This window comes from Berghia stephanieae, chromosome 4, assembly GCF_034508935.2.
Source record: "Berghia stephanieae isolate SIO BIC M18660-M18661 chromosome 4, UCSD_Bste_1.3, whole genome shotgun sequence".
In the NCBI taxonomy this organism is placed as follows: domain Eukaryota; kingdom Metazoa; phylum Mollusca; class Gastropoda; order Nudibranchia; family Aeolidiidae; genus Berghia; species Berghia stephanieae.
The window spans coordinates 26,457,953-26,473,711 of NC_088363.1; the positions used below are offsets into that span (position 1 = coordinate 26,457,953).

At 34.7% G+C, this 15,759-nt stretch overlaps 1 protein-coding gene across 5 annotated transcripts in view; it reads left to right on the forward strand.

The window, feature by feature from the left end:
- Positions 1 to 206: 206 nt before the first annotated feature.
- The window catches only part of LOC144970326 (large ribosomal subunit protein uL29m-like), a 16,769-nt gene continuing 1,216 nt past the window's right edge, over positions 207 to 15,759 (forward strand). Inside the window, exons 1-6 of one of the 5 annotated variants that reach the window (XM_078909846.1) lie at positions 207 to 343; positions 2,289 to 2,338; positions 8,876 to 9,030; positions 11,015 to 11,075; positions 13,391 to 13,487; positions 15,239 to 15,759. The exon at positions 15,239 to 15,759 is cut by the window's right edge and continues 1,216 nt beyond it. In XM_078909846.1, coding sequence (XP_078765972.1) covers positions 8,979 to 9,030; positions 11,015 to 11,075; positions 13,391 to 13,487; positions 15,239 to 15,610 — 582 coding nt within the window. In that variant the 5' untranslated portion in view covers positions 207 to 343; positions 2,289 to 2,338; positions 8,876 to 8,978 and the 3' untranslated portion in view covers positions 15,611 to 15,759. Of the gene's footprint in view, positions 344 to 2,288; positions 2,339 to 3,833; positions 3,984 to 4,392; positions 4,475 to 6,431; positions 6,551 to 8,875; positions 9,031 to 11,014; positions 11,076 to 13,390; positions 13,488 to 15,238 lie in introns of those variants that run through there. The other 4 variants (XM_078909844.1, XM_078909847.1, XM_078909843.1 and 1 more) reach the window with 4 other exon arrangements.

Consider the following 15,759-nt stretch of genomic DNA (forward strand, 5'->3'; position numbering starts at 1 on the left):
TACTACTACTACGAGAGAGAGAGAGAGAGAGAGAGAGAGAGAGAGAGAGAGAGGAGAGAGAGAGAGAGGGAGAGAGAGAGAGAGAGAGAGAAAGCGAGAGAGAGAGAGAAGAGACGAGAGAAAGCGAGAGAGAGAGAGAGAGAGAGAGAGAGAGAGAGAAAGAGAGAGAGAGAGAGAGAGAAAGGGGGGGGGGGTTTGTTCTTCTCTTGCCCTCTCACCATACATTACATAGACTTGTCTACATGGATGTATGCCGCAATTTCGTACGTTCCACATACAGTTTCTACTAATAATATGTAGGTGTCATCATCAGTTAGAGAGACTGATCAGCAAGTTCAAAGAGGTGAGTTTCATTCTTTGTGTCTTCTCATTAATATGTGAAATGACGGTTGATAGTTGTGTAACATCAAAAAGAAATGTTGATCGCCTCCGCAAAATTCATCAAGAATCAGAGTAGGAGGAGTTTATTTTACCTACTGTTATTATTATGCCGATTCCAGACTTCTTCTTTTTTTTTGGACAGAATAACGCTGTTAACGGTCTGTTTCTCATTTTTCACCTGAGTGCGGTGAGAGAACGTGAGCAAAGAGCCTTTTCCCAAGGACTCAACTATGCGCCGAGCGAGACTCGAACCCAGGATCAGCCGATCCGAAAGCGAGTGTCACCCAATAAGACCTGCGTTGTTTTTAAAATCACTTTTGGCCATTCTGAGGTTATTCAAATGATATTATGTCATTCTCTGTCTTCCTCTAGCTCTCTTTCCTTCGATAATCCCAGATGTTACCAACTTTTCTATTCAATCTCTCTTCCACACATGTCCCAGAAACCCTAACTGCCTCTTTCTGGTGGTATATATCGGTATTCTTCCTTTTCTCACCTTTGCCAGCAATTCCTCGTTCGTATACTTGTCTGCCCATGATAGCCTTAATATTCTTCTATACACCCACACCTCAAATGCCTCTAACCTCATAGTACATTCTTTGTCAAGCGTCCACGTTTCACAACTGTATAAAAGGGAACTTATTACACATTTGTTTCCACTTCTTTTATCCAGGTCTTCAACTTTAGGTTGTTGTTTTACACAACTGGGCGTATTTTATGAGAAACATTTTTTTTTACTATTGTTATTCTTTGTTTTACATCGCCTGTGACTCGTGCGTTATGATAGTGCCTGGATATTTTAATGTCTTCACTTGTTTGATGGAGTCTCATTTACTTGATAAGGACGTGTTGTTGTCATTTTTTGAGACCACCATGCATTCGGTTTTATTAAAATTAGTTTCAGGCCCATCTCTTCACTTTTACTCACCAGTATATCAAACATTTTCTGCACGTTTTCTGGAGAGTATACCAGAGTACCACCGTCTGCATATCTTATGTCATTCACATTCTATCCCCCAACGACGGTGTATTTCATATCTTCAATTTCTTTGAATATTGTTTCACTATATATATGTTAAAAAGGTCAGGTGATAAGACGCAACCTTGTCTTACTCCCTTCTCGACGTTAAAGAAGTCGGATGTTTCGTTATCAAGTTAAACACACGCTGTATGGTTCCAGATTAAGTTCTCCACAATTCAAAGGTCTTAACTGTCTACTCCGATCTTTTCTAAGATTTTGAAGAGCGTTTCGTGTTGTGCCGAATCAAAAGCTTTGGACTAATCAATGAAGCACAGATAACGTGATTATTATTTTTTCGACAGACTGTTGCATTATTGTTTTAAATGTAAAAACTGCATTTATGTACTGTACCCTTTTCCTTAACGAAACCAAGCTGCTCGTCACTTATTTCCGGAGAGATCTTGCTCCTTGGCCTACTGCTTTCCTCCTTTTCATCTCTTTGCAAACAGCTTCTACGTCTTCTCGCATAATTTGTGGACCCCATGTTCACTGTAGAGGTTTCTTTATCCAAGCACGCGCCTCTTTTGTCATCTGCGCAAATATTTTCTATGTGCTCAACGTTTTAAAATTTCGTTGTTGTCGATGAGAATATTACCGTTTGCGTCTTTAACGCATTTTCTTGCCATGGTTGGCCGCTTTCCACTTAGATCTTGTACTTACTGGAAGAATTGTTTGGTGTTAGATTGTTTTAGTCGTTCAATTCTGTGGCATTCATGTTCAATGTAATCTTCCTTTGCTCTCTTACTCTCATGATTTATACTCTTATTAGCTAGTTGTTGTTTTTGTTTTTTCTTTGATCCATATTTTACAAGATATTGCCATTCTCATTCATTTTTGTTTTGGTTCGTGTGTTTTTTTTTCACAAATGGAATAATCTCTCTTGCAGATTCTGTGACGGAGCACTTGATTCCAGAACTCCTTTATTTTATTTCTAAGGTAAAGTTTTCAACATTTTCTCTCGAGCCTTCTTTGTAATAATTTTTTATTGATCGTTAATTTTCAATAGATCTAATTGTAGTTTTGGCTCCACTTTCTTTTTCTTTATTTGTTTGAAGTTTTATGTTTTCGCTTGGCCTGGACAGGTTGATGTCACTATTACAATCTGCGCTTGGAATAGTTGTTGCGTTGCGTACTATATTATTTTCTGAATCGATGTTGGACCAGAATAAAGTCTATCTGATTTTTTACCTAAAGGCCACATGGGCTTATTCGTGTCCACTTCTTTCTATCACTGTTTTTTAAAACCATGCATTGCTCATGGTAAGGTAAATCCGTCCTCAAGTGCCCTTTAACACTACGTTTTATATAGCTTATTTGTTTGTTGTTTTTGTTTTTGTTTTGTTGTTTAAAAAAAAATATTCTCGTTGGGCTTTGCAATAACGTTTATTTAGTTTAAGTAATAGTCTGATTACCCAATTTCTTATAGGCTCATTGTTGTAATGGAAATATCAACAAAAAAAATGACGCAAAATATTGTCCATTCCAACAATGTTAAACTAGGCCCATAAATGGGTTCGGATGTCAGACCTGCATATACGTACACGTTGGTTTAAGTGATCCTAAGCTGCCAGAAGCTGTGGAGCACGATAATTCTGAATCGATGTTGTACCAGAATAAAGTATAGACTATCTGATATAAATATTTAAAGGCCATTTCTTTCTATCATGGTTTTTAAACCATGTATTGCCAATGGTAAGGCAGCTGCCTCTTATGGTTCTCACACTACTGCTATGACGATCTACCCAATCAGCAAAGTCCGGTCCGCATTCGTGCACCGTCACAACACACCGTTCAACTAGATGCTCTGCCGTTTCGGGTTCTTGCCCACATAGGGTACATGTAGGACAGGTGGAAAGTCCCGACTGATGAAGCGCACTTGCTGTGAGGCAGCTCCTCGACCGAAGCCGATTCGCAGCCACCCAATGTCTCCTCTTACTGGTATCAAAGCCTGGCAACTTCTCACCAAGCTTAGAGGAGTGTACTCAACTGCCCTTTAATACTGCTTTTTATATAGTTTATTTGTTATGTATGTTTTTTTTTGTTTTTGTTTTTTTTTTTTGTTTTTGTAAATTTATTTTTGTTGTTGTTGTTTAATAAAATAATCTCATTGGGCTTTACAATAATGTTGATTTAGTTTAAGTTGGTGATACTAAGCTGCTAGAAGCTGTGGACTGAAAAAAGTAATAAACAACAAATGAATTGAATATAACAGCTTAAAAAAAATAACAAAATACCAAACATTGAACGTTTCTGGCTCAAAGTCCTAACCTTAAACGTTCAGTATTTGTTGGGTTTTTTTTTTATTTTTAATCTGTTATAATATTCATTTTTGTTTGCCCCCACCGCTCTCTCATTTTTGTTTATAACGTTGATTTAGTTGTTGATTTTTATCAACAATCATTTTGAACGACACCGTAATAACCTTCAGAAACGAAAGTATGAAAAGACAAGTCCCAAGTTTCAGTTCTGTCTTCTCTTCTGCTGCAGTGAAAACTTGAAATGTCAACATGGCGAGTGTCACTCAAAGTTTAAGGGCAATATCTTCCCTCGGTGGTATAATTCACAGATTTTCTCAGCTAAGGTTAGATATTTTAATTCTTTTGAAAAGATGTTTTAACTTTTCACAGCTATTGTTCCATGGTCCCTGGCATGGCCATGAAAATGAATAATAATGATAATGATGATCTTCCAGATTCTAATTCAGATTTACGGAGTGTCTACGTGCACGGTAACTTTAGGCAGTTTAGTGAGCAGCAGCAGTGGAGTCCAATTGTGACCCAACTCGCCCATAAGACAGTTATGAGTGGAAATTGCCGTTCGCTTTTACTAAGTTTTAGGGGGGGGGGGGGGGGGTCAATTAAAGATGCATAACTTCGTTATAAAGACTATCGCAGATCGCTGTGATTATCCCCAGACACCTGTCTGGGGATAATAAAAATTTGTTATCCCCAGACACCTGTCTGGGGATAACGAATTTTCATTATCCCCAGACGCATATTTGAAACTCCGCTCTTTTAAACAATCATCCACATTCCAGAATATGGAATGTTTCCAGATGCACATAGAGATAAGGTAAGTTAATACAATATCTATAAAAACATAAAATTAACCAACATTAAAATCAGTTGTTACTACATATACACAACATGCGTCGATTTCGAAGTGGGTGTCATGGCCGAATGGTTTAGTCGTCTGCCCTGGAAGTTTGACCATAATCGACGTTGTGGGTTCGAATCCTGGTAACGTCACTTTTTTTTTTTTTTTTTTTTTTTTTTTAAATTCCGTCTTCTTTTTACAGAACGTTGAAAGGGATAAATGTCCCATCCATCCTCCCCCCACCTCTTTTTTTATTATTAAACTCTCTCTCTCTCTCTCTCTCTCTCTCTCTCTTCTCTCTCTCTCTCTCTCTCTCTCTCTCTCTCTCTCTTGTTTTTTTCTAGTTTCTAGCAAATATATTCGTCCCCACTCCGATCTCAAATAGTGCCTAAAAAGAATAAATAATTAAAAAGCAAACAGAAATATTCAGAGAGCGACCAAATGGTCAGATAGAGGAGAGAAAAAAACAATAATTGTTTTAAAAATAAAAACAATTTAAGAAATTCATGCTCAGAAACGGAACATTTACATAAAGGTTTAGCAAACAAAAAACTCTAAGGTTTAGGTCAAAATATAAAAAAAAAAAGAAGAAAAAGAGAGATTTCCCTCGGAGCAGGGAATAATAATAATAATAATAATAATAATAATAATAATAATAATAATAATAATAAATAATAATAATAATAACAATTATAATAATAATAATAATAATAATAATATTAATAATAATAATAATAATAATAATAATAATAATAATAATAATAATGATAATAGTAATAGTATGATAATAAGAGTATTAATAATAAAACTAATACTATTATTGATAATAATGATTATGATGGTAATAGTAATAATAATAACAAATATTACAATTATTATTATTATTATTATTATTATTATTATTATTATTATTATTATTATATATTGTTATTATTATTATTATTATTATTATTATTATTATTATTATTATTATTATTATTATTATTATTATTATTATTATTATTATTATTATCATTGACCAAACACAAAAAAAACAATAATAGATCTAGAGAAAATTAAATAATGAAATAATATTATCGGAGAAATAAAAAATTCAACTGATTAAAAAAAAACTCTTGCTCGGAACTCGGAACAAAAGTGAAAACAATGAAAATCAATTGGGAAGAAAGAAAGAAAAGTAAAAAAAAAAAAAAATGAGTGGGGGGGGGGGGGGGGGGGGGGGCTCGCGACTGGGTCGAATCTGTGCGGCTAAAAGGAGTAAAATGAAAGGTGGCCTTACCCACTGAGCTGCCTATCCATACCGCTATCGGAATATTTTAAATTCATATATGAGCTAAACATATTTCCACCATTTTTGCTTCCTTGTTTTGGTAGTTATTTTCATCTCTGATTCGAATAAAAATATGTTGTTGGATCTAGTTTTGTGGACGTGTGATACTAAATTGTATTGTCTTGTGCGAAAATAACAGGTGTGGGTTTTGGGCTTTGGGGCGAACAACACCATGGCCTAGGAATTCGTCCGCGACATAAAAATTATTCCCGGTCGTCCCCAAAATTGTGGCCAGAATGAGCAAATTATAGAAACAAGAGATGATCAATAAAGTTAACAGGTAGGTTGGTAATGAAAATTTAAATGGTTGGTGGACTTTGAACAGATTTGATGATTAACAACTTTCTTCCTGGTTGAAAATAAAAAGTCGAATTGCCAGTTTGACGTTTTCAGATCAAAGTAACAAAAGAAATTTCATTGATCCATTTGCTTTAAAATATTTTTTTTTAAAAGAGCTGGATTTGACATTTGATCACTATTTACTTTCATCTTGTGTTAAATATCACTTGATATATTAACTGTTTTGGGACACAACCACTAGTATTTTTTCCAGAATATTTGGTATTTTTCACGCCTAGTTTGGCATTTTGCATAAAATCTTTCTGCCCACTTGCTACATGCGTCTGGGGATAGTATCCTCAGACAGGTGTCTGGGGATAAAAAAAATTGGTTATCCCCCAGACAGGCGTCTGGGAATAATGACAGCCATCGCAGATATCTTGGTAGACTCTATCATTATTTTCGTTACCAACCGGGCACCTAGCCTCAGCCTCAGGATCTACGTACATGGTAACAGTAACATACATGGTAACCATGAATCTCGCCTTAAATGGCTTATATTGTATTGTTTGATTTTTTTAAAATAACAAACACACACACACACACACACACACACACATACAGAGCGAGGTCCATCCATAGCTTGTATTGTAGCGGCAAACCAGTTACTGGAGTTACCGTGTACGTAGATCCTAAGGCTAGGTGCCCGGTTACCATGTACGTAGACATTGCCTTCATATTATCTTCTTAGTATTCTTAGACCGTCTTTATATCTTTGAAATTAAAAATATCATGAACGGACTGCAAATAGTCAGGAGAGTTAAATTATTTTTTTTGGTCTCTATTGGTTCTTTCAGAAAACTCTCCACCCTCCCCCCCCCCACCACCTCTCTCTCTCTCTCTCTCTCTCTCTCTCTCTCTCTCTCTCTCTCTCTCTCTCTCTCTCTCTCTCTCTCTCTCTCTCTCTCTCTCTCTCTCTCCCCATGGCTCATAATCATTACTCCTGTAAATAATACAGGTTTACCACCACCACATTATCCTCATTACAACCACCAATGCCAATACATCCTCATCGTCACTACAACCACTACTACGCCTGCGGCCAACACATAATCACTATTGCCACCGCTATTACAAAAGCCACCCCTTTATCACTATCACTTTGACGGCTAATATAACCACCACCACACCATCGTCCTCATCTCGACCTCAACTACATCATATCACCACTACTACTACAACCACCATCATCATTACAATTACAGCCATCTCCACATCATCATCATCCTTATAATCATCATCATTGTTGTGTTTTAGATGGAACACCGGGATAATCTCGTGGAATCACTCAACCCAGAAGCGTTTAGTTTGAATTATTATTTTATTTTTTGTTTTTGTTTTTTACCCAGGCCAGCTTATCTAATAACCCTTTTAATTACTATCAATTGTATTAGTTAGATTTAATTCCAATGTGCTAGATGTTGTTGGGACGGTGGGGTGGCTTCTGTTGTTCCATGCCACCACAATATTCTTTTATTCTTGTTATTTGAATTTAAAAAAAATTTTATTAGTCGTTGTTTCTACACACGCACGACTACATACATATACACACATATTACATGCATATCTTTTTGTTAAATTTTTTATTTTACTATTTTTTTTATTTTTTTTTTTATTATCTTTCTTTTTTTAGGTGGTCAAATATGAGGGGGGGGGGGGGTATTAGGAGAGGAGTTTTAAGACCGGATGGCAATTGGAGTACCCGTGTAAATGGGAAGGAAAGTTTGGATTGGGAATTTTATTTTGAAGTTGTTAAGAAAATGAGTAAGTCTACTGAGGTTGGTGGGTGGGAACGGGGGTATTAATGTAGAGAATGATAAGTGTGAGTTATCTAATTCCCTTGTCCTTGGTTTAGTGTTTTGTGTCTTTTTTTGGGGGGGGGGAGGGGGGGGGGGAATAGGGAGGGATTGAGGAGTTTGGGTGTGATATGATTTCTCCCGAGTCAGCCCCATCCATCTATTGCCAATATGAGGGGTCTGTGACTTTGAGTATAGGCAGTGTTGCAGCACATCTGCTTCTGTCACACCTCAGGCGTGAAAGGCAGGTCCAGACCCATCCGGCATGTTGCGTGGCACACACGTCTGCCCCGCGCTGCTGTTTCTCTTAGCCGATGCGCCAAGTTCTCTGAGGCCGCAGCAAGAGCATAAATTTTTGTTTGTTTATTTTGATTATTTGTTATTTTTATTATGTTGGGTTTTGGTATGTGTGTAAATTTTCAGTTGGGGGACGGTTGTTATTTTTTATGTTGGTATTAGTAATATTAGATGGTTTTAACTGCCACATGATCTTTTAAGGCTGAATCAGGGTCTGTGTTACCTACTCTAGCTATAGTTATGGTATAATGAAAATAAAATTAAAAATAGTAATAGTTTGCATTGTAAAAAAATGTATAGATGAATAATAAAATAAATAACTAAATAAATAAATAAGGATAATGACAAAATGGCAAAATTGACAATTGTGATTATGATGATTGAGGACATGACAATTATAATTTAAGCTTTATATTATATTTTATGTAATAACAGTGTAAGGTGAATTAACTTTTCTATGTAACGTAACTATATATTATATATATATTGAATTGAATGGGTAGAAAAATAATTTTAGGCTGGAAGAGCGCTTCAAAACTTCTCATACTGTGCTGAAGAAATAATCTTTGCAATCCTAATTTTATACATTTACAACATAATTTTTCTAATTGACAGTGTATCTACAAAATTGTTGAAATCACCCTTGCAATCTACCAGCCCCATTGTCCTGACACAGTTGAGATCAAATTTTCACACATCTAGTTCAAGACATGACCTCATGGAATTCTTTGATAGAAAGGAAGTTTGGGGTCATAGCTCTATATTAGTAGGTAAGAAGAGGATCTGTGACTGTTTTACTGTTATGGCGTTTAGTCTATCTCTTCTTACATTTGTCTACTTATATTTAGTAGAATGTTGATTCCAATTCTTCTCTTTAATTAATGTAATTATCACTCAAAATGCTTTTTTTTAAAAAGATATCACTTGTGCAGTATGACCTATCTGATTCCAATATCTCTAGAGACTGTACAGTACAATCTGGAAGCATGCATATGTGCAACCGATTTTTAAGAAAGGCATCCCCTAATTGCTGAATTTTGCTCACACAAATAGCATATACCCACTGGTTTGTTCGTAACATCAGTTTATAAAAACATCAACCGACCCAACTTGTATCACAATGACTGATTTTCAGCCGAACATGGCAAAAGTAGTCGACAGACTTGTGTGTGTATATATATATATATATATATATATATATATATATATATATATATATATATATATATATATATATATATATATATATATATATATATAGTGGTCCGCACTTTGCCACCATTATTATCACGGGTCTCACCACACACCTTTTTTCCGCCATCTAGAAAACCCCGGAGTAATGACATAGTTTTCTGGTCCTGGGTGATGTCATTATCCAGTGATTGCACTTTAGTAATATGAGAGCAAAAATCAGTAATTTAACATTTAAAAAAATTCAGCAGTCATGTCAATGACTCAGAGGAATCTAGCAGATCTACTGATCTGAACCATCTGTAACACAACATTTGTGTTAACTAAAGAAGAACTCAATCTGCAGAAGATGGAAATAGGATAGAATGTGTATTCTATCTGCATTCTGAGGAAACCTGCCTTAACATAACCTGACAGGCACTAATATGGAAATGCTAAGGAAGCCTAAAAAAGCCTAAAAGCCAAGAAACATCTGGAAATATGACCTTGACAGGGAACAAGGAAGATGGAAACCACTTAGAAAAAAAATGGAAAAGATAACCCAGGATAGAGGATGATGGTGTGTTGTGGTTGATGGCCCATGTCCATGAGTAATGATGAAGTAAGTGGTCATGAGTAAAGAATATCACAAGGACTCAGCCCCTATACAAAATTTATGGTTGACAATTGTTTTTGCAGACAGAAAATGTGGGATTTTTATTGAATCTTATAAGCTTTATATACCTTTCTTTATGAATTAACAGAGAGAGGCATATTCAGTGAAACACACTATATACTGCAAAACAAACAACATTTTTAATTTTCCAAAAGATTCAGAAAGAAAAAAAACATGAAACCTCCACCATACATTCAACACAAGACAAGACACCCCCCCCCCCCCCAAAAAAAAACAAAAAAAAAAAAAAACAAAAGTACACGTTTCCAAACTCTCTGCCAAAGCTCTATGGAATGAGCTTCCTCTATGGAATGAGCTCCCTCTGTTGATGTCAACATGGGGTCTCCTAATTTCTTCAACAAAAATCCAGCTTGCAGCCTGTTTGGTGCAATATGTTGTATATTTTTCTATTATCTAGGCAGCAAATTTTCCATATTTTTTTTTGGTCCTTGCTCATGAATAGAGTCTATCTTTTTTTTATGACCTGAAAAATTGCATTGAACAAACTTTATCGCTAAATCATTTTAACACTCAGACAATTAATATGGCTCTGATGATAGCTCCTTTGACAGAACACTCGCTTCATTGCAATTGAACCGAGATCGAGCCTGGGTGAAGTCGAGATTTTTTTACAACCCTCTATCCACCCTCCATCAACCCAGCAGTGATTGGGTCTGTTAAATCTGGTGGAAAGTACCTTGCAATAAACTAGTGTCTTATATAAAGGGTAGCAAGCATTTGCTATTGTCTGTTTCATGCTATAAAGACCGGGATTAACTCCGGTTCCATGGGCCTAATGACTCTGAAGTCTATGGATGATAAATCTATATCTATACCTCATATAATTAGATGAAATGAGCATGATAAATGAGGATTTCTAATGTTATCAAAATCCTCATCTTGAACAGGAAGGCCATGGAGAAAAGATGAACTGAGACTAAAGAGCAACCAAGACTTACATAAGCTTTGGTAGGTTTGCATTTTTTTTAATGTTTTTTTTTTTTTTTTGATGTGTGTGTGGGGGGGGGGGGGGGGGGTTCTTTTGGTTTTGTACATTTTTTTTGGTAAATTGATTTTCTCTATATTTGCTCTGGACGTTAAATGAGGCTAGAGAAAAGAGAGAGTCAAATGTTTTCATTTTTGAGTCCTTGCTAAAATAACACAAAAATTTTATTTTTCTAATGATCACCTTACAATCTGCTTACCTAAATTGCTTAAAAACCAAGTCGGGGTCGGGATGTTTGGCTGTTGTTAGTTGGATGCTATTTTTTTTTAATGGGGGGGGGGGGGGGGTGTTATTTATTTTACGGTATTTTATTTTACTTTTTTGGTATAAATTGATATATACAATCATACCTGTATTTTAGGAAAGAAATAACTCACAAAGTTTGTTAACATTTTCTATCAAACCTGAACAGAAAGAAAAATGTTGTGAAAGTCCGTCCATAAAAATATGGGTTATTGGACCTTTTAATGAAATTCATTAAAAAGTAAAAAGTCTGATTAAAGGAAGTAATTAGCTAATGCTGTATTAGGAGATCGCCCCCCCCCCCCCCCCCCCCCCCCCCCCCCCCCCCTCCTGAGTTCTAGTGTACACGCAGACAAGTTTTGTTTCAGTTCTTGGATTATATACGAGTTGGATTTAACTTTTGATTAACTGTTAAAGGCATTTTCACTTTTTTGATCCCAAAGTTATAAAAAGGATATCTGTATGGTTTTGTTAATACAAAACAATATTAATTATGTGTAACTGACATTTAAAACCACAAAGTAAAAGTGGCATTCCAGTTTATTTGTATTTATTCTTCAAGAAAGGCATAATTAAATATTGCCATTGAGTAGGTGGCTCTGCAGTTTAATGGTCAAACAATTAGGCTTTGATTTGGAATTACTTGGGTTCAAATATGATTTAAGTCATAATTTGATTTTTATCATCAATAATTTTATACCATGATGTTGTTTTGTTTTGTTTTGTTTTTGTTTTGTTGCTTTCTTTTCTTTCTATTTATTTATTTAATTTTTTTTTTTTTTTGCTTATCATCAAAATATTTCCCAAATAGTAGCATTTAGCCACATTGCCTAAATAGTCCTTTGGCTATTTCATCTTAATGACCTAAATAAATCTATTTGGCTATTTGGGTCTGATCCATCCCTTTAATTAATTCTCAAATAAGGAGGTGCACTATATATAACTCTGCTCTCACTCTCACACAGATTGACTATTATTGAGACGAATGCTGCTGCTGCTGATAAACCCAATAACAGTCACTTATGTGTGATTGTGTGTGTGTGTGAGAGAGAGAGAGAGAGAGAGAGAGAGAGAGAGAGAGATAGAGAGAGAGAGAGAGAGAGAGAGAGAGAGAGAGAGAGAGAGAGAGAGAGAGAGGGGGGGAGGTGGAGGTTTAATGGCGCAATGATTTAATGTCCTCATATCTCACCTCTCATGCTCACATAGACTGTTAAAGAGTTATTACCCCTACCCCGTTCTCTACCAATATCCCAGTCTCTCAACTTGAAAATAACTATTAATTATCTTAGCTAAACAGTTTATTAAAGGAATCATGGCGGGTGGTTGGATGGGAGCATCACCCTTGAATCATATACCTATGATGTTCGCATGGGTGTACGATCCGATAGTGATGTCGTTTCTTCTTCTCTTTACTAGCCTATCCTGCTTCTTCGGTTTGTGATTGTATTTTTAACAGGGGATATTTTTTTTTCTGTAAATCTTCTGCCTGTTTGTTCTTGGTTATTTATAATTTAGCTTATGATATCTTTAGGTTATGATTTTGATTTACATTTGTACTATTTTTGTTAGATTGCTTGTTTTTTTGTTTCAGCGGTCTCTCATATAACCTCAATTGTGTTGGAAGAGACCTAAAGCAACAAACAAAAAAACAAAAAAAAGGAATCATCAACTTTATTTAGTAAGAGGCAAATCACAGCAGTAAATTTACAAAATTAGTGCTAGCAATGCAGCAAATATTTCCCAGGATACGCTTTGTGTTGCTCAAGTCAATTTTAAAATTGCCAAACTTCAAAAAGAAAAATATTCCAAATCCTAACTGATGATAAATTGGCTTAAAGACATTTTAGTTTGCCATATTGGGGAGAGGAGTCATTAGGGAGCCCCCCCCCCCCCCCCTTGGGTCTACCCAATAAAGGTATTAGGGAGATTCCCATTGGGTTCTTTGTTCCTACCATAAATAAATGTAGTAGTCTTCCCATTTGGGGTTCTTATAATTTGACAATAAGTAACTGCTCTGTGTTTATCTCTGTGTCAGGTATGTCCTCCTGAAAGAGAGAAACATGCTTTTGACAATGGAAGCTGAATACAAAAGAAGACAGGAACTGTTTCCTAATCCAGAGAGGATAGAAAAGGTAAAGTCAAGAGAGATAAAGGACATTCTCATTTAATTTTTTTTTTTTTTCAAATTTAGAAATTGGGTGGTGAAAATCAGGCGAGAGAGTGCATCAATCTTCTTCAAAAAGTCAATATAATCTAATTTTTTGATGGTTTAAAGAATGCTCTTATCGTAAAGGAGAGCAGGAAAAGGTGGTTTATTTTTATATGGACGTCAGTTAAAAATGCATTTAAACAAAATGCTTCAATTATTCCCACAGCAGGCTATTTTGTGGACCCGACTTTCTATTTCACTCAATACAATTCACCTGTTAGACAGTCTTAGTATACTAGCTATTATATCCTGAATTGGGTGAGATAATGTATTTAGTGTCTTAGCCAAGGACACAACTCTGTTAGCTAATATTGAGCCATTAACATCACATTCATGATGATTTTTGTTTCATTGTAATAATCCCGGTTCTTGACTTTTAAAGCATTTTGATGAATGATATTATTTAACTTTCTTTGTCTTATGTCACAATTCAAAATTATTTGTGGAAAGACACAGAATGTGATAGGATGTGTTTTTGAACGGGGATATCTCTAATCTAATAGATACTATACTACACATATATGCTGAATATAAAGAAAAATCTGAAGAAAAAAAACAATATTTTATAACTATTTTACAGGTCTTGGGAAGGTGAACTTTTAACTGATTGATATTTATCAGTGTAATTGAGTTATCTTTTTATGTTTATATATTTTATTTTATATTATTCCAAGGAAACAAATGTGTTTCTGTGTGTATGGATGTGTTGGTATTTTTAAGGATATTGGAAAATAATACGTTTGAAACAATCCCTCCATCTTAACATCTAGTTCTTTCATGAAAAATGGATACTGAGGTTCAACATGCACAAATGTACAAATATTTGGAAATCACTGCTTTATTGGTTCTCTTTTACAAACATAAATAGGAGGTAGGGGGCTTGAAACATGCTGCGACTTTGCACATCTGTTGATAATGAGTTTTCTGTTTGTTCATTCATTTATTTTATTTTATTTAAACTTTTAAACAATTGCATCATATTGTATCATATCGTCTAAGAGTTAATAGGTTTTAAAAACCTTTAAATGCTCCGTGAAACTTTCATGCATAGATACAATTATCAAACTTATATAAATCACATTCATTGTTAATATGATAATATTGTGTATTAAATATCTAATACACCTATAAGTATCATAGTCAATATTTGTAGTATAATTATCATATTTTGTTATCGTTATTTACATTGATTTGACATGTCCAACTTTATACACAATCTTATATCTAATACACAAATAAGTGTCATAGTCAATTTTCGTAATATAAACTTATATAAATAACATTCATTGTTAATATGATTGTTAATATGATAATATTGTGTATTAAATATCTAATACACCTATAAGTATCATAGTCAATATTTGTAGTATAATTATCATATTTTGTTATCGTTATTTACATTCATTTGACATGTCCAACTTTTTTATCGTCTATTGCAATAGATGTATGTAAAACAAGTTCTATAAATTATGATTTTTTGGTGACTGTGTCAATGATGTAGTTCAAAGTTATGCTTTCCTCCTTTTTTAAGTTTTTTTTTATCGTTTCATTTTTTTTCTTTTTTCTCCATTAGAATATTAGAAATTATTGATACAAGGATATTATGTCCCTCGTTCAACAAAATGACTTATGTATATTATTAATTTCACATATTTTTATTATGTTTTACATTAGGTTGAAGAAAGTATGGAAAACCTTCAGGATGTAGTGACAGAGAGAGACAATGCCATTTCTTTGTTAGAAAATGGTGAACCTGTGGATAAGGGAGGATATTATGTACAGGATTTTCTTGGTCGTACTGTTTATCGACGACGTATTGAATATGCTATTCCACCTAATATGAACAAAATGTACAGACTTTTATATCCAAGAGTATTCCGAAAGCAAAATATGAAGTACTTAGCACTGTACCGTGAAAAGATTGCCAAAAAAAGATACGCAGCTCACATGAGGGCGAAGGAGAGAAACAAGAAACTGATTGCAAAATTCCCTCATCTAGAAGGAAAATTAGAGGAGCCAACATTCAAAGAGCCAGAAGTTGTGTGATTTAAATGGATGTTTGTTGTTTGAATGACATGTCATGATTTGAGTAAGGGCAGTGTGTACAGCTCAATAATGAATGGGATTCAATATTGAATAATTGTGAATTCGTGAAAGGGCATCAAGATGAAAATGGACTAATAATTAAACAGTTT